The sequence below is a fragment of the Zophobas morio genome, unplaced genomic scaffold (genome assembly GCF_036711695.1).
Source record: "Zophobas morio isolate AGI-343-1 ecotype UQ-CSIRO unplaced genomic scaffold, CSIRO_AGI_Zmor_V1 ptg000006l, whole genome shotgun sequence".
Lineage (NCBI taxonomy): Eukaryota > Metazoa > Arthropoda > Insecta > Coleoptera > Tenebrionidae > Zophobas > Zophobas morio.
Genome location: NW_026972111.1, coordinates 994,106 through 1,020,030, shown reverse-complemented (window position 1 = coordinate 1,020,030; position 25,925 = coordinate 994,106). Strand labels below are relative to the sequence as shown.

General features: G+C 34.9%; 2 protein-coding genes across 4 annotated transcripts in view; both read right to left on the bottom strand.

The window, feature by feature from the left end:
• Positions 1 to 25,925, bottom strand: part of LOC135123265 (uncharacterized) — a 48,180-nt gene that overhangs the window by 13,020 nt on the left and 9,235 nt on the right. The gene's annotated exons all lie outside the window — the stretch shown is intronic.
• Positions 1,617 to 25,494, bottom strand: LOC135123264 (uncharacterized). 2 transcript variants are annotated; one of them, XM_064047760.1, is made up of 4 exons: positions 25,313 to 25,494; positions 2,628 to 13,713; positions 2,432 to 2,578; positions 1,617 to 2,336 (listed from the first exon to the last, which is right to left on the bottom strand). In XM_064047760.1, exons 1-2 carry the CDS (start codon positions 25,328 to 25,330, stop codon positions 7,339 to 7,341), a joined length of 6,393 nt encoding a protein of 2,130 aa, XP_063903830.1. In that variant the 5' UTR covers positions 25,331 to 25,494; the 3' UTR covers positions 1,617 to 2,336; positions 2,432 to 2,578; positions 2,628 to 7,338. The 2 variants fall into 2 exon arrangements, with proteins under 2 accessions (XP_063903830.1, XP_063903831.1); XM_064047761.1 differs by having other exon boundaries at positions 1,617 to 2,216.

The window sequence follows — 25,925 nt, the reverse complement described above, 5'->3', positions numbered from 1 at the left end:
TTCGCTCGCCCTTGGTGAAGGTACAGTCCAACAAATACCGCCATTCCCAAACAAAATAACCAACGAACTTTTGAAGAAACCATCACCAGCTCTTTGTTATATTAACAAAGGATCAAATTGAGGCTCTGAAGGGGAAAAAATTCAAAAAATGTTCCGAGCAAACAATCACTAACTAAATCTTTGAAGCTTAAATTTTGATGTGGGATTAGAGGTTATGACTTATTAAGAAAAATGAAACTACCATTTCCAGCTATTCGAACATTGAATTTTCATTTACAAAATTTGGAGTTTAAATTTGGAGTTTTGGATGAAATTATAGGGTTTTTGAAAATTGAATGTGAATCGCTTAATCAGGATTTTGGGAGGGATTGTATGGTGGTATTTGACGAAATGGATATAAAAGCTGGGATCGATTATTGTGTACATAGTGGGACCTATATTGGGGGAATTACTTTACCAAAACATGAGAAAGTAGCGATAAAAGCCTTGGTAATTCTTGTGGGAGGTATTACTACTCGCTGGAAACAAAGTGTTTCATACTATTTTACTGGAGACAGTATGAATGGGGCAGTTCTAGCTGATGTTCTTAAGCAAGTTTTTAAGAAAACCAGTGCAATTGATTTGAAGGTTCATCCTGTAACTTCAGATATGGGATCGGCTAATCAAGCTATGTGGAAAACCTTTGGAATATAAGCTGGAAGAAAATGCGAGACAAAAAATTATGTCCTAGACCCAGTTAATGGCGAAAAAATTTACTTCCTTCAAGAGTTCATTAAGTTATTTTTAAACTTAAAAGTAGCTCCTGACAAATTTGGAAAACCAGTTTGGAAGCCTATTCAAACAGGTGTTATACTGACTACAACATCAATTTTAGACCTGCAAAACTTGTTTTTGAACGAAAAAAAAAACTCATATTTATTAACATCGACATTTTCTCAAAATTGTTTAGAAAATGTATTTTCCCAAATTGGGTCAAGACGTCCGGTCCCTACGGCCATTCAAATTAAATATGACTTAAAACTTTTTTCAGTTTCTCAATATTTGGACGTTTCAAATAACTCAAGTTACGAAACCGACAAAACAACATCTTCAGTTGGTTTTTGAGTTATATTAAAAATATTAACAGAAAAGAAAACGATGTTTTTAAAGGAAAAGAAAATTTAGCTTTACATAGCAATTGGAATTTGAAGAAAAAAGAACTTTCTTTCAGAAAAAAAAATGCTTTATACAGTTGCACAGGTTACGTTGTTAAAGCTTGATAAAAAATCAAAATTTCTGCAAAAAATGTATTGTTGCTTTGGTCTCTAGGAAGAATTGTAATGAAAATTATGCAAAATTTGTCGCATTAAAAGAATGTAAAACTGGTGCTTTACATTACGCTTCAGAGAACGCGTTCCAAAGAGCAATTTTAGTAGAGCAAATATTTTGTAATTTGAGAGATTATTTAAAGAATAATAATTTTTGCACCGATAATGTTTTGGAAGTCATGCAGAAAGAAATTAGGAAAACTTGAAAATCTATACAAGAAAAGCTATACATATAGGCTATATGCTGACACCAGGTCCCACTTGTTAATTTAAAACCACGGCAATGAGTCGTGGAATAAAACTACTCAGTCGTTTCGACCAGACTCCTTTATTTGCAATCACAAAAATAAAGTTCAAATAAATAATTAATAAAAAGAAACAAACACAATTAAACCCTAAGGTGAGAAAAATTACAAAAAAAAACAACTTTACATAGAAACATTCTTTTCGTACAATTAGGCTTACAAACATTCGACGTAAAATACACCTACATCTACCATTATTGTGAACGGCGAGAATTTTCTACGCTCTAACTCTAATTAAGATTATCATACTTCAAAACTTGCTTTGCTGATTCATTCAGCTCTGGTTCAGGTGGCATATCAAACACACCCCGACAAGTTCGGAAGTTGGACAATCTGTCTGGTCAAAACTCAATCTCTTTTCTCAAAACAATGCTATGTAGAATATTTACAATTTTGAAAAACCGTATACTTTCAAATTTGGCGAACAATTTTAGGGTAGACAGGACGATTTCCCGAAGAGCCAGGATAGCGACTATTGTAGGCTGAATTTCTTCTGAACACCTTGAAACGGGTAATCGATTTCCAAAGCATGGTGCGTCCACGAATTGCCAGGAGTGCCAACTAGTTGACCTATTCTCTGGTAGTTACTGCTACTGGTTTGCCACTGAAAAGAGTAGACGATAATGCTTCACTCTGGAGACTGCAGTGTTAATGAGCTTGATATATCTTGATAGCTCTAGTCTGCACCTGACGAAGTGTGAGCAATTGAGCATATTATTGTACGCTGTAATAACAAAAATATAAGTTTACTATTATGTAAGTATTTAAATAATGCAGACAGAAGACGTAAAACAAAAAGTAAGTATAGTTTCTACTTACATATCACACGACGTCAACAGCACAATAAATTAACGTAGAGAATGCTTCATTTTCGTGATTTTCTCGTTGTTGTCGGACGTGTGGAAAATAAAAGGATTCCCGTCACTGAAGACTATTATTAATGATGATGTCCACGGAGAAAAAATTCTGTAAGATTATGTTTAAACTTTGGTTTCACAGTACAGAGGTTATTTACCTTCAATTTTTTTTTTCTTTTCGTAAGCGTGATGATGTTGTAGTGGGGTTGTCAGTTTTCGTAAAAATCATTTCCGACAATTTTTGGAAAATACTAAACGATACCATGCGTCGCTGATTATTAGTAGATTAAGTAGAAAACACAATCCTGTTTTTGGTTTCAGGAAGTCTTGTAATATTTATTATTGTAACTATCAAGGCATTTGCATTAATAACTTTTTAGAGGCGCTAATCGATTAGCTATTTATTTTGGATAGTTGCACGTTTAATAAGAGAATTTTAACTTTTTTTGCAGTTACAGATAATCAGGAATTCTTAAACGGCTGTAATCGGTGGAGAAGGCAAAGTGATAAAGTGGTGTAGAGAAATTTTCAGTTATTGGATTCGTTTAATTTTATTTTGAGTTGAGATTTGTGTGGTATTTCCGGTTAGATTTTTTTCTGATTGCTATTTCAACGATTGGTCTGTAGAGAATTTAGATCCTGTGCGCTATAAAAATGTTTCCTTGTTATAACCAAAACTGATACTCTTCTATTTGTTTGTTTTATAGGAGCCCTCGTACCTAGTTGCGACTACCTTTTTGTTTCTTTATTAGGCAGTATCTGGTTTGTGGTTAACGGCAACCCGAAATACATTACCCATTTATTTCTTGATTAATATTAGAATTCCAAAAATATCACAATTTAACAACGTCAAAACAAAAGTCACTGTAACGCATTACGTTTAAAATAAAAATTGATGGAAATAATACCCTGAAAATGAGTTTCAGGAATCCTTCATCGATTTTCTTGTGCGCAATGTAAATGTGTTTGTTTATAGTGGCAGTGTTGGAAAATTTAGATTCATCCCTAAATAAAATGTTCCTGATAAAATTAAAATCATTGAGCTGCTGTTCCCGAACAAAACTGCAAACGCCAATTTCTCCCCAAAATTCAGATCTCGTTGTTCAAATGTGTAGGGGTTAAAACACTTTTTCGTTTATTCAGAAGCCAAATGTTCCGAAATATAATTTTAAAGTGAAATTTACGAACAAATTTGGTGTTCAAAATTGATCAATAATGAGTCTCATTATTCAACGATTAAACTAAAGTCGACAGAAAAGTCAAGTATTGTTGGTTGCATACCAATCTAATAAAGTTTGTTATTTCAATATAAAAGTTTTTTAAAATTAACGCGATATTTAAAAGTTGAATCCACAGGGTGCTTTTTTAATCAAAAATGTATTGTGAAACAAATTTAAATGAAATAAACTCGACAGAAATTTCAAAGTATTGTTGGTTGCATACCAATTTAATAAAATGTCAAAACAAACTTAGACATTTCAAGTATATTTAGTTGGATAACAAATGTTAAAAATATGATTTAAATTGCTGTTTTCGAAAATTACGATCTTCGAAAAAATATTCTAATCAACACGTGGGGTAAAGGCGATTAACGATCTCGCCTATTTTTAATTTCACTCGCTCCCTTCGGTCGCTCGTGTAATTAAAATTGCTCGATCGTTAATCGCTGTCATTACCCAACTAGTTGAATAAAAAACTATTGTGGTCGATAAGCCTCATAATTCCCGTTTGACGCATCGAAAATCATTTGTAATGTGTCACATTACAGCACGATTTCAGATTATGGCTCGATTTATAGCGCCATAAAATCGTAGCATGGAAACAAAATGGTACACCATAGAGAAGACAATGGAATTGTTTGAAAAAACGTCATGGTAACCATCATGAATTGTCATTTGTATTTTTGAAATTTCGTTATCGCTATTTCGACCACAAAATAGCGTATAACATTCGTTTATATAATGCAGAATTATGGCACTCATGAAATTATCGCATTCGCTTTCATTGATGCCATAATCTCTTGCATTATATAGATATTAATGTACCAAGGAAGTTAGACGGATGATAATGCCGTGATGGGCAACGGGGTTCCACCCGATGAAAATTTTAACCAGTGGAAACGGAAAAATTCTTTTGATGGCATAAACAAAACTGTGATGATGGCTTATGTTAATATATTATTTTTTATATATTAGTCCAAAAATACAGCCCTAATTCCTTGTGGGCAAAGTATTCGTACATGAAAGAGACTTTCCTGATAAATGAAAATATTGACATTTCGAATTTCAAACAATTGATCGCATTCCTTAAGCAAAAGTCGAAGGGATATTCTCCCAAAAAATCACAAGTCCTGACAGGAGAACAAGTTTTAACGTTCATAAGAGATGCGTCTAACGAAACGCATCTTTTGAACATAGTATGCAAAAGATTTATTTGACAACGTGTTCTCAAAATGTTGTTTCAGGTGATTCTAGTAATTTGGTGCTTTAAGAAAAATTGAGATGGTGCAGCTCACTATCGAAAATGCTATTGATAAAGGAAGTGTTATATTAGTGTGAATTCCAAAAACTAAAACCCATGAATCTAAGTCGTTTACTATAATAGAAGAGGAAGAATTGGGTGCATTGCAGTTGGTTCGGAAGTACGCAAGTTTAAGACGACCCGGTTTAGAAGAGAAAAATTTTTTTCTTTACAGCACAACCCATTGGGAAAAATACGATAGAAAGTGTTCCATCTATTATTGCTCGCTACTTAAAATTGGAAAATCCGAAACAATATACGGGACACTGTCTTCGACGCACATCGTCGACTTTTTTAGTCGAAGCAGGAGGCAATTGTAACAAGTGCACGGGCAACCCCAAAAAGGGCACCATTGTCGCGAGCTAATTTGTCTCGGCTATCCATCATGGGTCCAATTCTTGTTAACGACCCCTTAAAAATCACCTCTTCCGAACCTTCCCAGAAAATCCCAACAAATAGATCCATATACTTCCTTTGTCCCATCTAGCTATATCCCGTCCTCTCTCCATGTGGCATTGGACCCTCGGGTTAAGTTTATAGTACGACATCTCTAATCTTTTACGAGGGAGTCGTTAAAAAAGTAAATTAAGTTTCAAGCGTGCCTAGCCCTTTGTCGAATTTCAAGAAAACGGCTACGGCACAGTTTTATAGCGACCATGATGGATGGGCACAGAGGCAGAGAAGGGCTTTGTTCGAGACATCCCGTTATCGAAATGGCATGATGCGATTCCTCACTTTGTAAATAATTATGTACAGATGTTTTGAGAAAAGAAAAGGTTGGAAATTCGGATGGATGATGGACATAGACCTAGCCTACCACACGTGGAATAAAGTTTGCGTTTCCACCTGTGAGAAACAACCGAGTCACCAGTAAAAGAACGTTTGATGGGTTCGAGATCCATGGCTGGATATCCTAGTTAAGTCGCGAGCCAGTGGCCACTCCAAAAAGCTGTTCGATAGATTCATTGTATAATGTAATTGGTATTGATAGGGACTTTTTGATAAAGAATATGTAAATCGACGGCGATTTGCTGGTATAGACGAGAGAGAACGAGAAAGCACTTCTTTCCAACACAGGGGGGTTTCATCCCATTGGTTTTTCTTTGTTAGCCCCTTTGTTGAAATTAATTATTTTATACATCTAGTGGTTAGTATGTTTGTAGGTAAGTGGGAGGACCAGACAGAAATGAGTGATGGCATCAGTTCCAGTCACACCCATACCAACCACACGGCCGGTGGTGGCAAATTTGGTTCCACCAAAAATCCACCAACAGTTAACACCAATAAAAGAAGTCATGGTCCCGGCTCAACACACCAAAAGAATTAGAAAAGGAAGAAGAAGAAATACAGTCCGAACTTCAAGAAACAACGTGGACAAAGACAACTCTGCACACTGTAAGATTCAACGTCATTACCGGAATCACCGTTCTAACAATTGGGGCTGCAGTCTGGACAGCATGGTTCTTTATTCAACGAAGAAGACAACGGACGCAACCACGGCCTCAAGAGGAGGCTGTCGAGATGATGCCCATTTACCCGCCAACAGTACCCTAATTAATTACCAATCCATACCATTGCGTTCCCAGTGCAACCCTTTTAAAAACCTCATCGTCCCTGTCCATTTCGAGAGACCCAACATGTTTAAATTTTAAAATTTAAACAATGATTTATTAAATTTAAATTTCCGCTTTACGTCACCAATAAGGAGGTCAGAATCAACGACAGAAATGTAGAACGCTGAAACATGGAATTGCAAGCACCAGAACTACGAAACGCTGACCACCGCACAAGCACCATCGTCAGCGTTAAGAAGGCAGCGGTAATGTAACAAAAGAACATACAAGAAACTGGGTCGCAATACAATTTCATATGTCTTATTACCTTTAGTTTAGAAGCACTCACACGCTGTAAATAGTTAGATTTGTATAAATAAGTTAGGTTGTTTTGAATGAAATCAGTATTAAGCTTTATTGGCTTTTTACTCATTCCCACAATTCTATACCAGAATTGTTCAGACATCCTTTATAAAATAAAGAAAATTATCCTACAGGAGTATCTGCTTACAAAAGCGTACAAAAAATTCTTTTTTATTTGATTAAATTTACATTCATATTTACAAAAGTAAACGTCGACGAAAGCTCATTTTTTACATCTGAGATTTAAATTTACTAGAATTTTTAAGCGTCAACGAATTCAACAATGATTTAATTAATAAAAATACCCATACATTACGCTTTCTGCAAAGTACTACAGCGCAAATAATATCTAACGTAGCGTTCTAAAATGTCTGTCCGCCAAGTAGGTAAGTATCTAAGTATTTGACAATTTTTTCACGGCTGTTTTAGGAATCTATGGGAAGTGGTGTCCGACCGTTTTTTTAAGAGAAAAATTAATTTCGGCGCCGACTGTCATCAAGTATTCGACAACTTTTTCATGGCCGTTTTCAGAAGCTGCGTATATTGGTGTCCAACCTTCATTATTGACACGATTGATTTCGGCGCCAACTGTTACCAAGTATTCGACAACTTTTCCATGGCCGTTCAAGGAAGCTATATAAAGTGGTGTCGCACCGTTTTTATTAACGCAGTTGATTTCGGCGCCGACTGTTGTCAAGTATTCGACAACTTTTTCGTGACCGTTCCAAGAAGCTATGTGAAGTGGTGTCCAACCGTCATTCTGAGCGCGATTGATTTCGGCGCCGACTGCCGCCAAGTATTCGACAACTTTTTCGTGACCGTTTTCTGATGCTATGTAAAGTGGTGTCACACCGTTATTCTCAGCGCGATTGATTTCGGCCCCGACTGTCGCCAAGTATTCGACAACTTTTTCGTGACCGTTCCAAGAAGCTATGTGAAGTGGTGTCCAACCGTCATTCTGAGAGCGATTGATTTCGGCGCCGACAGACACCAAGTATTCGACAACTTTTTCGTGGCCCTTTTGCGAAGCTATGTAAAGTGGTGTCGCACCGTTTTTATTGGCGTGATTGATTTCGGCGCCGACTGTCGCCAAGTATTCGACAACCTTTTCGTGGCCGTTTTGGGAAGCTACGTAAAGTGGTGTCGCACCGTTTTTATTAGCGTGATTGATTTCGCCGCCGACTGTTGCCAAGTATTCGACAAACCTTTCGTGGCCGTTTTGGGCAGCTTTGATAAGTGGTGTCCAACCGTCATTCGTAGCGCGATTGATTTCGGCGCCGACTGTCGCCAAGTATTCGACAACTTTTTCGTGACCGTTTCGTAATGCTATGTAAAGTGGTGTCACACCGTTTTTATTAGCGTGATTGATCTCGGCGCCGACTGTCGCCAAGTATTCGACAACCTTTTCGTGGCCGTTTTGGGAAGCTACATAAACTGGTGTCCAACCCTCATTATCAGCGCGATTGATTTCGGCGCCGATTGTCATCAAGTATTCGACAACCTTTTCGTGGCCGTTTTGTGAAGCTACGTAAAGTGGTGTGAAACCGTCATTAGTAGCGCGATTGATTTCGGCGCCGAAAGTCGCCAAGTATTCGACAACCTTTTCGTGGCCGTTTTGGGAAGCTACGTAAAGTGGTGTCACGCCGTTTTTATTAGCGTGATTGATTTCGGCGCCGACTGTCGCCAGGTATTCGACAACCTTTTCGTGGCCGTTTTGAGAAGCTTTGAGAAGTGGTGTCCAACCGTCATTCGTAGCGCGATTGATTTCGGCGCCGACTGTCACCAAGTATTCGACAACCTTTTCGTGGCCGTTTTGGGAAGCTACATAAACTGGTGTCCAACCCTCATTATCAGCGCGATTGATTTCGGCGCCGATTGTCATCAAGTATTCGACAACCTTTTCGTGCCGGTTTTGGGAAGCTACGTAAAGTGGTGTCGCACCGTTTTTATTAGCGTGATTGATTTCGGCGCCGACTATCGCCAAGTATTCGACAACTTTCTCGTGACCGTTGAAGGAAGCTACGTGAAGTGGTGTCACACCGTTATTGGTAGCGCGATTGATTTCGGCGCCGACTGTCACTAAGTATTCGACAACCTTTTCGTGGCCGTTTTGGGAAGCTATGTGAACTGGTGTCCGACCCTCATTATCAGCGCGATTGATTTCGGCGCCGACTCTCGCCAACAATTTGACAACTTTCGCGTGGCCGTTCAGAGAAGCTACATGAAGTGGTGTCCAACCGTCATTAGTACGACGATTGATTTCGGCGCCGACTGTCACCAAGTATTCGACAACTTTTTCGTGACTGTTTTGTGAAGCAATATGAAGTGGTGTCCAACCGTCATTCGTAGCGCGATTGATTTCGGCGCCGACTTTCGTCAAGTATTCGACAACTTTTTTGTGACCATTTTCTGATGCTATGTAAAGTGGTGTCACACCGTCATTCTGAGGGCGATTGATTTCGGCCCCGACTGTCGCCAAATATTCGACAACTTTCTTATGGCCGTTTTGAGAAGCTATGTGAAGAGGTGTCCAACCCTTATTGCCAGCGCTATTGATTTCGGCGCCGACTTTCGTCAAGAATTCGACAACTTTTTCGTGACCGTTTTGTGAAGCTATGTGAAGTGGTGTCCAACCGTCATTAGTACGATGATTGATTTCGGCGCCGACTCTCGCCAAGAATTCGACAACTTTCTCATGGCCGTTCAGGGAAGCTACATGAAGTGGTGTCCCACCGTCATTAGTACAACGATGGATTTCGGCGCCGACTGTCACCAAGTATTCGACAACTTTTTCGTGACCGTTTTGTGAAGCTATGTGAAGTGGTGTCCAACCGTCATTCGTAGCCCGATTGATTTCGGCACCGACTGTCGCCAAATATTCGACAACTTTCTCATGGCCGTTTTGAGAAGCTATGTGAAGTGGTGTCCAACCCTCATGATCAGCGCTATTGATTTTGGCGCCGACTTTCGTCAAGTATTCGACAACTTTTTCGTGGCCGTTTTGTGAAGCTATGTAAAGTGGTGTCGCACCGTTTTTATTAGCGCGATTGATTTCGGCGCCGACTGTCGCCAAGTATTCGACAACCTTTTCGTGGCCGTTTTGGGAAGCTACGTAAAGTGGTGTAAGACCGTCGGGATCAACACGATTAATATCTGCGTTGGCTGTCGTCAAATATTCGACAACTTTTTCGTGGCCGTTTGCCGAAGCTATGAGAAGTGGTGTCCAACCGTCATTCGTAGCGCGATTGATTTCGGCGCCGACTGTCACCAAGTATTCGACAACTTTTTTATGGCCGTTGACGGAAGCTAGATGAAGTGGTGTCCAACCCTCATTATCGGCTCCATTGATTTTCACGGCAAATTTTTTAAAATTTTCAAAAAATTTTAAGTCGCCAATTTTGCATGCCAACACCAAGGATATTTCAAAGTGATTTGTACAAATAGATTTCATTTCGCACTGAAAGTTATGTAATAATTCGGCTGTGAATAGTCCACACACCTCGTCGTACCCGAGTTGAGCGGAATAATATAAAATATTTACTATATCATCACTAGTGCATAACTGATTTAATTCATTTTTTTTTGTTTGAAGCAATTTTAGTTCTGCCCCTAAACTCTCACTTTTTCTCGCATAATACAAAGGTGTCGCACTGAACAAACGATCACGTTTGTCAATATCATACTTGCTTTGCAAACTCATTGCCGCTGCAAAATACGCTTTGGTTTCCGCTTTGTTATCAAAACTGCTATCTTTGTGTACCATATGGGCCACACTTCCTACCGCAGTAACTTTTACACGCGGGTATCGTTTCCCCCACGATGAAATCAAATGTAACGCACTTCTGCCACCTTGATCTTCGCGTGCCAAAGTTTCCTCGTCGTATGTTTGAAGCAATTCATAATTTTTATATAAGACGGCAATGTGAGCTTCCGAATTTTTAGCTAACAACATATCAAAAAAGAAACGAACGTTGGTATACTTTGTGTCGAATAGTATATCTGCAAATGTGTCGTTAAAATTGTTAATATTCTTTGAAAAGTATATAGCAACGAAATATTCCACGAAAGAATCGTGAAGAAAATGCGGCACGTCATTTTGGACTTCACTTATAAAACCTAAAGATATGTAACTTCGTAATACTTTGTCAACGCATTGTTTTTTGTCGAAATTTAATCGTTGCAAAATTTCTTCGGAAAATGACACTACAAGCGCCACACTTTCAAAATATTTTAAAGCTTGTTGTTTTCTCTCAAGAACTATAGTTTTTATGTAAGGATTTTGCAAATCAATTTCCAGTTTATCTTTGTAAAAAATATTAATTTTTTCTGAAATGAAGTAATCATACAAGTCAGTTAAGAGGAAAGTGTTTTCCATTAGTTTCAAATATCTTTCATTATTTTGACGAAACAATTCCGTGAGCATGAAAATCTGAAGCGGAATTCCCAGTATGTCTACGTGTTCCACCGTTGCAAATGACGATTTAATTTTTTCGATAGTGACTTCAGTTTTGTCTGCGGAAATAAAAGTATTCAGACGTTTTCTAAAATAATGTTGTTGTTCGTCTTCACTAAAACATTTCATACTAAGTGCGAGTAAACTGAATGTGTTCTCTAATGATGTTTTTATATATCGTCTGCTAGTAACCCACTGAAGAAAACCACGTCTTGATAACTGAAGAATTAGATTCATTACGAAATCTAAATTTTCACTTAAAATTTCATCGATTGCATCCCAGACGAAAACGACGGTTTTTATTTCAACACACGTTTCGAACAAATTTTTATCCAGTTCACTGCGTAACCGATGTTTTTCGTTACTGATAATTTTTTCACTTAAATCTGCATAATTTGCACTTTTACTCAGATCGTGAAGCAATAAATTAACGTCTTGAGGATTAATAATAACTGTCCAGTATTTCGGTGGACATTTATTTTTGAAACTTTTCATTAGCACAGATTTACCACTTCCCGGATCACCAATTAATAGATTGATATTATTGTCTAAACAAGAAGACCACAGCGCGTTTTCGTTCGGCGTATTTTCGTTCGTAGTCAGCTTGTAACCCTCTAGATCACTAACACCACCTTTGCTTTCCATCCACTCTAAATTTCCATCATTTGAAATTTTGAAATAGTGAATTTTTTCGGTTTCTGTGTTTTCGTTATAAATTTGTTGAATTTCGGATTTATTATAATGCCTGCTACCTACGTAAATTGTGTTAACAAAGTCTGATTTATCGTAACTATTTTCGTGTTTATTGACATCTTTCTTTGTGCACGTGTTTTTTTTCTGCAAAAAGTTATCAATGTCAATTAATTTACAGTACCGGAGTTTGTCTTTGACTTTATCAAAGTTGTTTTGAAAATTCAAAACAATAATTGTATTTTTGTGAACTTTTTCTAAATATGCGATATTTATTATATTTCCCCAGAGATAACGCTCAATATAGGGTTCAGGAAGTGTTTCCTTTTTTCCACCTATGCAAATTGGACCGTCTAGCATTTCGACTAAATTGTCCGATGTGATTTTTTCTAAACTTTTTTCATCGCTTCCGAAAACTGTCTCAAGATTAATTTCTTCCTTCCCTTGAATCGATACGGTAAAATTCTTCATGACCGTTTGGCACAGATCGGGTTTCTGACTCAAGTTTGATAAATTTTGGAACACAGAATAGTTTTTCATCCACTCCTCAATCTTGCCTTCACCAATTAAGATGAAATTTTTATCAGGACAGAGTTGGATAGCTTTTTTGACGTTTTCACAGTGATTTAATAGTAATGGACATTTGTCCATTAACCATAACAACTGAGTAAGCGTTTTTGGATCCATATTATTTTGATCAATATGACTAATAGTAGGTAGATATCTTTTCCTCATTTTGTTTAATTCTTTAAAGTCAATATTTTTTCCAAAATCACTCCAAAGTTGTTTAACTGTTTTGCTCGATATTTTTTGAAATAGTGCGATGTCGAATGAACAAATAGCCTCTCGAAATATTTCCATTTTTACGTCCTGAGGTGAACGCCTACTTTTTTTATTAACGAAATCAAAAGATAACGGCTCGACTTGTGAAGAAAAAAGGTGTAGTGCAATTAAACGTTCCGTCCAATATTTGTTTAGTTTTTCTTTTTCCCCATCTTGGATATTCCATTCAGAGACTGTCCGGAGAAATTTATAGGATACTTCGTCGCTCGAAGAATAGCGTGCCTTGAATTTGGTAGCTGTTGTATTTTTTAGATCAGCAAGAGATTCTTGATTGGTATAGAGGTAAAATTTACTAAAAAACATTTGATACTGTTGAATTTTATTAAGTTTTTCTGCAGTCCAATTTTCTTCCATTATTTCAAACTTGTATACAGAATCTTCGTTTTCTCGCAGTTGTAAAATGTCGTTTGCTTTAACAGGTTTAATATCGAATTTTTCTCCTGAAATTTTAAAAGCTCTATTCTCGATGTATTTAAATGATCTATTGGTAAATAATATTAACTTATCCGCCCCATTTCTTATTTTTTTGAAATATTTAAAATATGTGCTAATGCTAAAATCTGTATCTTGTGCTTTTAAATGTTCTATGCATAATTCTTTCTCGTTACTGTGTTTCAGCTGTATTGCTTTTATCTCCGTTCCGTTATTTGTTTCAAGTTTTATAACTATATCGTCGAATGCGGCGAAGTCTTGGTCGCTTGATGAAATATGGAAGTTCTTTATTGCAGTGTTGTTAACAAGCTCCAATACAACACTCGTGAGAACAACATTGTTATATTCATTACCTGCACTGGTCGTTGTTCTGAGACTATTTTCAAAATTCTGGAATGGAATAAATTATTTTAATAAATAATGAATAATGTGTTGTTTGTATGAGGAAAATAAATTGTGTAATATATATAATCCCAACTAATTTTGAATTTTAGTCTACAACTGTTTCAAATATCATTCACGTATTTTTACTTCAAAATTCTGTCACAAAGTTTTCCATTTTATGTATTGTGAGAAACTAGAAAACCAATTGCTCTGAAAGTCTGCGTGCGTCGTAAGGTTGCCATGCACATAGTAATTCGCTTATTAAAATTAATGTTTTGATTTCAAAACTTTTATTCAGTAAATATTGTTTAAATTTTATAGAGAAACATGCTTTCCGATTTAATAATGCCTAATAAATCCTATCCACAGCCTGATTTCGAAATATGTGTAATAAAAAAATGGGGAATAGCTCACAATAAGATTATTGCCCTGTGTAAAATACACGTTTCTATGTGGTAGCAGTGTCTAGAAAAAAATATTTGAAATTTAAATATAAATTGTCATACACGCTTCTGGTTGTATTTCTTGACCTATTTCTTTCAATGGATGGCATAGAACGACTCGGATTAAGAATAAAAAAGTGACTGATAACAAACGTGCAAAAACACGAAAAGGGTCAGTCATGTATGATCGAGCGATCGGTAAGGTATGAAGGTATCTCACGTCCATGTTCTAACCTCACAAATACAGGGTGCCGCATCCAAGTCTGAACATAAGGAATTAACATGGGAATTGGTTTTTATTTTATAATATCTCCCTAGATCACTTTAAAGCTATTATTGAGTGATGCTTTTGTGGAGGCCGAAGAGGGCTATCGGCCAGTATTTTTTTCAAATCGTTGCATTGCGCTCATTCACTGTAAAAAGGTTTTAAAAATCGTATTTTGAAATTCGCGCCCGAGCCGATTTGTCCCGAAATGTTTCGTCCCACTGTCGAAGTTCGGCGATCGTGTCTTTGGATTAATCATGCAAAATCCAAATGTCAAAGTGAATTTAGAAATTATTATCAGAAATCAACGAACAAGTCAAACTGAATTATTTTATCCAATGTAATGATTACTGTAGGACAATTTAAACGGAATAAATTGTCGCGACCCCGTCAAACGAGCCATCTCGATCTACACACAGGCCGTATCCAAAAAGCCCGAGATGAAGACTTCGAGCAGCTGGTTTTCCTCAAAACGCCATAGGCAGCATTGTGACATGTCATGGGAGCCCGTCATGCTAGGAATGTACTCGCGCTGTCTCACTCAGTAATCAGTTAATAAAACTAAATAAAATGGTAATGTTCATGAATAAAATGAAAATATTTATTTCTTTGCTGTTCGGTGCTCGTAGAAAAAGTAAGCATAATATATCTCTTATGAAAATCGCAACTTTTTCCATTCGTGCGTAATATGCTTCTTACAACTCTTATTACGTAATATACTATTAAAAAAAAAAAAGAGCGAGAACTGTTTTAACAAGACACCGAGACGTTTAACATACTATACAATCAAATTGATAATTTTCGCTCAGTCTAGACCATTTTGATAAATAAAATCTCTCAAGTATTATTTTATCAAACTCTCACAAAACTGTTGTCGTATAAGTAAAATTGTAATGTCTTTTCTCGTATTAAAAAATAGTAAATATGATTTCTATCATCAGCAAATAGTTATTTAATAAACTAGTTTGTTAATGAAGGCGATTAATAATCGACACTGTTTAAAGCACGAACGAGCGTAGCGAGTGAGTGCCTTTAAAAGTGGAGATTATTAATCGCCCATTAACAAACGAGTTTATTACAACATTTTTTCGTTGACCACAAACTTGCCCATTCTTGTCTGTTTAATAGATCGATTCTGTAACTTGTTATGTTAATAACATTCTGTTATCACTATGTAAACACAGCTAACATTATGTTGTTGCTATGTAATAACATATTTAACATAAATTGCAATTCGCTAAGCTTCATTCTGTTATGTTAATAACATTATGTTATTAAAATACTCTGTAAAATAACAGAGACATTTGAATCAATGTTATTAACATAATGCGGTTATTTTGAGGTTTATTAATTAATAATATCACAAATTTGACTGAGGTGGCAAAAGAAGTAAAATGACAGAAGTGGATGATTTTCCACCCGTCTTCAGTTACTTATTATTAGAAGACGAAATTCAACGGTAGGTCTTTCATATCATAGTATTACTAAAAATATAACAATACATGTATTATATGAACAGAATGAGAATTCGGCTGAGGGAGCTTCGCGACAATCAAAATTCCTTCAAAAATTTAACAGAGACGGAATTTAGAAAGTCCTTTCATTTTAGCAAAAATATGACCCGTTTCTTACTGGAGAGGTTGCAACCTCATTTGGGAAATCTACGTGCCAGTGGTATTCCGGGATACTTAAAAATTTTAGCTACAGTGAACTTCTTAGGCCATGGCTCCATACCAACACTACGCAGGAATGTCTTCTTCTGTTGCCATGAGTCAACCATCGGTTAGCAGGGTCATGACTTAAATTTGTCGCCTAATTAGTAAAATTTTAATGCCTGTCTGGATCTAGTTCCCAACGACAGCAGAAGCGATAATATCTACTAAGCAAAAATTTTATGAAAAAACACATTTTCGTGGTGTATTTGTTTGACAGTGATGAAAATGGTGTCATTACTTCGAAAAATAACATTTTCGGACAAATGACACATCTGTTATTTAGGTACTAACATAATGGTTTACAGAATACGACATTTCTTGTTTTATGTTAACGTCCTGATAACATAGCAATTTTAATAACAGAAATTTAAAATAACATAATGTTAACTGATTGTTACAGAATCGACCTATTAATTTTGAACAGTTAACATAGTTCCACAAACTTGCCCATTCTTGTGTGTTTTAATTTTGAACAGTTAACATAGTTATCATTGAAAAAAAAAATGACAAGCGAAGCAAAAACGTTGACATTCATTGTGTAAAAAGTGTTTGCCATTGCGGTTGTAAATTGTAAATTGAGAAATGGAACTAGAAAATAGTGATCTTCCGGCTACAGTAATAGCAAGTGCGAACGATGTGTGTGGAAGTTTATTACCGGCTAAAAGTAAAGATCTCTACGAAAGAACATACTCTGAATTCTGCGATTGGTGTACCAAGCAACACGTAAACGATTACATTGAGCCCGTCTTGCTGGCGTATTTTGCCGAGATCGTACAAAAAGGATTAATTGCGAGCCTCTGGCCAAAATTTTCAATGTTGAAGTCTACTCTACGTCTAAAAAAAAATATTGACATTGGCAATTATCATAAATTGATAATGTACATTAAAAGACAAAGTGAAAGACATGTTCTAAAAAAATCAAAAATATTGGAGAAAGGGCAAGTACAACAATTTATTATTGAAACTCCAAATGATGTATTTTTAATGGCCAAGGTAAATTAAGACCAAGAACTTGAATTTGTACAAGCTAACAACTTTTATAGGTAGCACTCATTTTCGGCATCGCTGGAGCTTTAAGAAAGCATGAACTTCTAGAATTGCAAACCAACAATGTTGAAGATTTGAAATCAAAATTTTTAGTTACTATCCCTGGCTCCAGAACAAAAACAAAAGAAAAAAGAGTTTTTACCATTGTAGATGATGACCAAAGTATATTTTTAAAATTAATCAGACGGTATATAACACTGGGACCCAACCATACAAAACATATACGATTCTTTGTACACTACAGACACAATAAATGCACTACAAACTCTGTTGGTATCAACACATTTTCCAAAATTCCATATACAGTTGCACAATTTTTAAAATTAGATCAGCCAAAACTATACGGGACATTCTTTCCGTAGATCATCAGCCACAATCTTATCTGACTCAGGGGCTGATTTTGCGGCAATAAAGAGGCACGGTGGGTGGAAATCAACAAGGGTTGCAGAGTCATATATAGAAGACTCAGTTCAAAATAAAGTTAATATTGCCAAGCAATTGTTTTGTAACGAGACAGCAACTTCTTCCACCACCCCCGAGACCTCTACACAATTGTTTTGCTCAGCCACTGCTAATTTTCCTTCTAATTCGCCAGCAGAAACAGAAATAAATAACTCGATCAACTCGATAAATAACATAACCTCAAACACCTCCGAAAATGCATATATGTTATAACAATATTTCATTAATTGTAAAAGTTTCTTGTAAAATGAGTAAAATTAAAAGAAAAATAAAAGAGTATATCTGGTTGTCTAACATCATGACAGATCACAACGTTTTAAAACCGTGAAAATGACGAACTCAAAAAGAGTGCGTTAATGAAAAAGAGATCGTTAATGACGTCCATTAACGCATCCTTTTTTCGGAAAAAAAAATTCATTAATATTCACATTAATAAGTGGTCGACGAAAAACGTTTTTACGTTGTAGTTAATTTGTTATTAAATTTAGCTTTTACTACATACCAATGTTAACTGTAGTGACATATTATTTCAGAAACAAAATACAAATCTTTTATGATGATAGTAAAAATTTATTTATTCTAATCTTTAACGTAGGTACAGATATTAACATTACTATGTGTCAATTTTCTGAATACGTAAACGTTCAAGTAAAGTTCAACTTTAAATTTAATTAAATATTTGAACAAAAAAATCAGATTAGACTTCAAAGAATAATGCAATAGGTAAACTACAAAATTATGAATTTATTAAATCAGCAAAAGAGTACAATTCTTTCATTTTTATATGTTTAATTGCTCTTTTATAATCGATTTTTTTCGCCCACAGGTTATTAAGCGATTTGTTCAAAATATTTAAAAAATATTGAGCATTCTTTAAAGTATATGTTAATAGTAACAACGTTATCTACGTTTTTATCCGATGTAACGAATAACTTTAGCGTAATATTAAAAAAAAATGCATATCTACTAGTTACTGCATCACGTTGAAACGACACTGGATACGCCTAATGTTGGCATCGGATGTCTCCAATGATACGTCAATTTTTTCTCATCCTTTTTGGGAACTTATATAAAGAGGTACCCGACTGTTCAGTATCATCAATGCATTTGATTTGTTTAAAATATTCAATAAGTTGTTCGTAGCGGTTTTGTTCAGCCGTGTCAACTGGATAATTCCTAACGATATAGTGAGCCAGCGACTGTGGTGTCTCAAGGTCTCTTGCAATAACAATTTTTGCTTTGTCCCAAAAGTTTTTTAACTGTTCAGCTATAAAGAGTTTAAACACGCCGTCGTAGCCAAGTAGAGTGGAATAATAGATAATATTTACTGTATCATTGCTAACGTTTAACTGATTGCACTCATTTTTTTTTGTTTGAAGTAATTTTAATTCCGCCCCTAAGCTCTCACTTCTTATGGCATAACTTAAAGGCGTCTCCTCCAGCAGCAGGTCTTTGTCGTCAACATTAATTTTGGTTAGTAAATGCTCTAGCGTTACAAAATATACCTCTGTTTCTGCTTTTCCATCGAAACTGCTGTCTTCTTGCACAGTATACTCTTTACACACCTCACGCTCTTCGCATGTTACTTTAAGACGTGGATGTCTTTTTCCCCATGATGACATCAAATGTAAAACACTTCTGCCACCTTCATCTTTGTCTGTCAATATTTTATCGTCGTACTTTTGGAGTGATTCATACTGTTTGTATAATACGGCTTTGTGAGCTTTTGAATTTTTGACTAACAGCATATCAAAAAAAAACCGGACGTTGTTATATTTTGCGACAAACAATATGTCAGCATATATGACTTTAAAATTATTGATGAGATCTGAAAAATATTTTGCAACGAAATATTCCGCGAAAGAAGTTTGAAGGAAACGGGGCGTATCATTTTGCTTTTCATTTGTAAGACTCAGATATCTCTTCCATAATGAAATTTTTTCCACGTATTTTTCCAAGTCACCGATATTAAAGTTTTTCAATATTTCACTGGAAAATATTACTTTAAGAGCCACTCTTTTATGCACCTTTAAAATTTTTCTTTTGTCATTATCCATGTTCAGTTTTTTCAGCTGGATTGTGTTTAATTGAAGTTTATCTTTGCAAAAAATATTAAAATTTTCATCAATAATATAATCGTACAACTCAGTCAAAAGAAATGTGTTATTTTGACGAAACAATTCGGTAACCATGAATATATGACGCGGGATTCCCAGTAGGTCTAATGAATGTTGAATAAGCGCACACGAAGATGTGATGTATTCGACGTTTTGAATTTTGTCTTGGGAGTTGAACGAATTCAGACGTTTTGTAATGTACTCTATCTGATTTTGTTCGTCAAACGGATTTATACTAAACGAAAACAAATTGAATTTTTTTTCTAGAGATTCTTTTAGATGTCGTCTGCTAGTAACCCACTGACGGAGCCCTTTTGTTGAGAAGTCGAGAATTATCTTTCCAACTTTATCTAAATTTTCGCCTAAAATTTCATCGAGCGCATCCCATATAATAATAAGAGCGTTTTTCTTTACACACATTTCGAAAAAATTTTTATCTAGTTTTTTGTTCAAGTTACATTTTTCGTTCAAAACGTTTTTTTCAAATAATTTTACATCACTGTTTGTTTGAGTAAATCTAAGCTCATGAAAAAATAAATCAACATCTTTAGGATTAATAATAACTGTCCAGTATTTCGGTGGGCATTTATTTTTGAAGCTTTTCATTAGCTCAGATTTACCCATTCCCGGATTGGCAGTTATTAGGTTGATGTTATTGTCTAACCGAGAACACCACAGCGCGTCTTCGTTTATAGAATATTTATAACCCTCTAAATCACTGACATCACCTTTGCTTTGAATCCACTCTAAATTTCCATCACTCGAAATTTTAAAATAGTGAATGTTTTCGGTTTCTATTTTTTCGTTACAAAATTGTTGAATTTCAAAATCATTCCTGTTAACTACATAAATTGTGCTTGCTTTATTAAGGTTAAAGTTATCAGGTGTGCTATCGTCCTGTAAAAAGTTGTCAATGTCAATTAATTTATATTTATGGAGTTCTACTTTATCAACGTTATTCGCAGTATTCAAAACAATGATTGTGTTGTCGTGAACTTTATCTAGATATGTGAAATTTACAACATTTCTCGAGAGTGAGCGTGTGATGTAAGGTTCGGGAAGCGTTTCTTGTTCACCACCTATACGGCATGGACCGTTTAGCATTTCTACTAGATTGTCGGTTGTAACAATTTCTACAAGTTCTGTATTACTTCCAAAAGCTGTCGCAAGATTAATTTCTTCCTTTCCTTGGATCGATATACGAAAATCTTGCATTACATTTTCGCGAAGATCGAATGTCAAGTCTGATAGATTTTGAAACACGGTATAATATCTCTTTCTCATTGTATCTATCTTGTTCTTGTCTTTGGTAATCAAGATGAACGTTTTGTCGGACCAGAATTCAAAAGCTTCCTCGACGTTTTCACACTCACGTAAAATTAATGAACATTCGTTCATTAACCATAGCAGTTGAGTGAACGTCTTTGTATCTACATTGATATTCTCACTATCAGTGGTACTGATCGGACTGATAGTGGGCAGATACATTTCTCTCTGTTTGTTTAATTTTTTAAAGTCAATTTTTTTGTCGCTTATAAAATCACCCCATAGTTTTCCAACTTTTTCAAGCGATTCTTCTTCAAACACTACCACTTGAAACGATGAAATAGCCTTTCGAAGTGTTTTCATTTTATTATCAACAGGACCAGGAGATAACGGTACGATGGCAGAAGACAGAAGCTGTAGTGAAATTAAACGTTCCATCCACTTTTTGTTTAATTCTTGTACTTCCTGATCTTGCATATTCCATGCAACTATTGCCGACAAGAATTGATTAAATTTTTCTTCACTTGAAGAATACGTTTTGGTGAATTGTGCAGCTACTGTTTTTTTCATGTCTTCGACATTTTCTTGATTCGTCTTAAGGTAAAATTTACGAAAGAAGTCTGAATATTTTTCAGTATTGGGGGTGGGTGGATTTGTTATACGAAACTGGTAGACATCATCTTCGACTTTAACAGGTTTAATACATAATTGACATTTTTCAAGATTAAACTCTTCCTCCGGAGGATTGAATGGTTGGTTAGTAAATAATATCAATTCGTCTACGTTTTCCTCTATTTTTTCAAAACTTTCAAAATATCTGCTAATGTCGAAATTTGTATCTTTTTGTAATGCATTTGACTTCTCCTTGCGCTTGAATCCTTGTAAATTATATATAGTCAATTCGTTTTTGTTGTGGTTATGCTTTAACTGGATTGCTTGCAACTTTTTGCTTTTATCATGATATTCAAGTTTAATAACGATATCGTCGAATAAACCAAAATTTTCGTTGTTCGATGAAATATAGAAATCCCTTATTTTTTTGTCCTCTAATAGTTCTGTTACAATTTTGGTGAGAACCACATTTTCATACAATTTGCCCTTATCAACTGTTCCGCGCTTTTTTATAAAAGTCTGAAAAGGAATAAACATACACTGTTTTAAAAAAATTGGTCGTAGGTTATTTCGACAGAACTTCCCCCACCCCTGAAGTACCCATAAAACAAATCCAGCTTTTTCGAAAAATTATAAAATTGGTTTTGGCAATTTTACTTTTCATCGAAACCCCTATAGGACAACATATAGGTGTGTAGTGTATGTAATGTTAAAGTAAATGTAAAAAAGCGCAAGTTATCAATGAGTTTTTTCTTTACAAAATTTTGTGTCGTCCGCAAACAAAAATTTATTACCAGATACTAGTGCATCCGTCACATCATTAACGAAGATTAGGAATAGCAGAGGGGCGAGATTTGAGCTCTGCGGGACTCCAGATGTTGAGAATATTCACTTCAGAAATATCCCCGCGATGTTCAACTTGTTGTCTTCGATTAAGAAGATAAAACTTCATTAAAGCCAATACGATCTAATTTATGAAGTAATAGTAGACAGAGTGGTGGTCAAATTATTTGGAAGTGGTTCTGAAACCATATCAGAACTGATGACATGTTGTGCAGAAATGTAAACACTTTTAATTGATCATTGTTGTCATAATGGAGCTGTAAAGTTTTAGTAGGTGCACGTGAAAATCATAAAAGTTTTATAAGGTGTATGTCAAATGAGTTTTCTATACTAATATTAAGTCACGTTGGTAAAAAAATAATTAATTAAATACACGAACTAATACTAAAAAAGTAAATAATCTCAGGAGCGAAAATCTCAACACTTCTAGACTACACTATTCTCTATTCTCACTGATTTATTTGGCACAATTTAAGTTGACGTCATCTGTTTTATGGGGGTCGTAAACGAATAAATTTTCATTAAAGATTTACCATGTTTGCGATAACCTTAAAACGTCCAGGTTTCACAACATTCAGTTTTGCAATATCAAAGTTAAATTGTAGAATGTTAGAAAATTTTGATGTTTTGTACGAAAGGGTTATCGTAAAAAAATAAAATTCGCAAAATCAAAATTTATAAATTTTTTGAAACAGCTGGATGTAGTGCGACAATAAGTGTGTAGATAAAAGTGAATAAAACAATCACATGTCGCCATGTTGTACCGAAATAAAAAAAATGCTTATAAATCTTGAGGAAAAGTTAGAGCATCTAAAAATATATAGAGATTAGAGAATAATCTGTATATAGCTGAAAATAATTTTAGTTTATGTTGTTAAAGAAATAGGTTTGAGTTTTTACTTCCCGAGCGTAAGCAAATCGAGTCCGTCGGCCGACTCTCTACTTTTACGTTTTCTCGATCTTTCATGACCCCTAGAAGACGAAGAAATAGGTCTCCCATTTCCGTCTGTCTGTCCGTCTGTCCGTCTGTCCGTCTGTCCGTCCGTCTGTCTGTCCGTCTGCCGTCCCGGATTTTTATTAGACAGATAATCTCCGAAAGTACTCGACCGATTGTTGTGAAATTTTGTACTTATATTAAGAATATCATGTAGATGCTAAAACGCTAACCAAAATTTGTCTAATCATCCCCACCACTAATGTTATGACGTCACTTCAAAATTGTACATAGTAAATGGGTTTTCAATTGTATAAAATAACATAGTCCTACACATGTAGTTTACAACTCCGAATCGACTTTTCACCCGAAACGTCCAGATTTTTGGAAAAAAAATCAAAATTATAAAACAACATTTTGAAATTTAATTTTTAATCTGCTAACCAGAATGCTTTGAAATGTTGCAGATGTTTTAAGGCTATAAAGAGCATCATAAATCTTTAGTCAAAAAATATTTGCTTATCCCCTCCAAAAACTTGATGACGTCAGCTCAAAAGTTTGTGGAATAAATTATATCTAAAATGTACAAAATATGATGTGTCTGTACTTGTGATCTATCACTCCATTCATATTTTTTGGATTTGCATATACAGGGTGACTCAAAAACATTAATGAATGCGTAAATATATTTTATTGATTTAATCAGGAACTACAAAACCGAATGCTCTGAAATCTTGCAGATGTTTTAAGGTCATAAAGAGCATAATAAATGTTTAGTCAAAATATGATCAGTCTGTACTTGTGATCTATCACTCCATTCATATTTTTTGGATTTGCATATACAGGGTGATTCAAGAAAATAAATGAAAGCGTAAATTTATTTTACTGATTTACTCAGGAACTACAAAACCGAATGCTTGGAAATCTTGAAGATATTTTAAAATTATCATAAGCATGGTAAATTTTTGATCAAAATGTATTTGGTCGTCCCCCCTAAAAAATTTATGACGTCACCACAAAATTTTGCTGAATAAATCCTATCTAAAATTATCAAAATATGGTGAGTCTCTTCTTCTGATTTATCATTCCGTTCAAATTTTTTCGATTTGCATATACAGGGTGACTCAAAAAAATTTATGAATGCGTAAATTTATTTTATTGATTTAATCAGGAACTAAAAAACCGAATGCTTTGAAATCTTGCAGATGTTTTAAGGTTATAAAGAGCATAATAAATGTTTAGTCAAAATATATTTGCTTATCCCCTCCAAAAAATTGATGACGTCAGCTCGAAAGTTTGCCGAATAAATCCTATCCAAACTGTACAAAATATGATGAGTCTGTACTTGTGATTTATCACTCCATTGATTTTTTTTTGGATTTGCATATACAGGGTGACTCAAAAAAATTAATGAATGCGTAAATTTATTTTATTGATTTACTCAGGAACTACAAAACCGAATTCTTTGAAATCCACTGCGAAAAAAAAAACATAATAGGCATGCAGTCGTCACGTTTCCGACAGCGAGGGAAGTACTGTCTAAACTCTTTAGACCAATTTTTTTTATTTCTAATAATAATTAGCGAGATAATATTCATAATAATTTACTCTGTATAACACTAAAAAAAAAAATCTAAAGGCCTCTTTTGTATATGTGGCTAAAAAATTACGTTGGTAATACAGCAAAGACATATTTAATATCAAAACCGCTAAATAATATGTAGTCGTTAGTGAAAATGTAAAAATTTACAGGGGAACAGAAAGGCTTCCTACAATTTGCACATACACAATTTTTTTTTCCAGTATCCGTTCATATAGCCTGACTTAATTTAAACAATTTAATTAAGTTTTTGGGTTCACGTATAAGAGTATCTATGTGTTGATAGTGGAAAAACACTTACTTCAGTTTTTTCCTCCATTTCTCAAGATGCCATCACCCTTGGGAATGAACCACTTGTTTTCGAAACTAGCAAACTTACAGTAACCTAGAGTAAAGTGAGATGCTATTTATACGGCACTAATTTTTGAGTGCGCTAATATTTATATGTCTTTACACTTGTCATCCTTATCATCTATTTAAACAAGGCAACATGTTATATATTTGCTTTTCTCTATTGCAAGCGTAAAACTATTTTTACTTATTATTGCGTTTAATTTTATTAAGTTTATTTAAAGATAAAAGAGGAAAGTAATGAAAATAAAATTAAATGTTTTTAGGGTATATGTGACAAAGTTTGAAGGATTGTGAGGTTATGTTGAAATTCAACACATTCAACATATGTTACATGTAATTGAAGTGTAAGACTTACCGTAGTTTTTTTTTTATATAAGATAATAGCGACAGTTCTGAATCAAACCTGTTGTTGTTAAAATTATTAAATTATCTAAAAATTTTAATACACTATAATGTTGTGCCTGCCTATATTTAACAATAATAACATTAGTGATATATAGAGAGAATGTCGGCTCGCTGGGTTTCATTATCATTGTTGTCATACACATTAAGCAATGTTT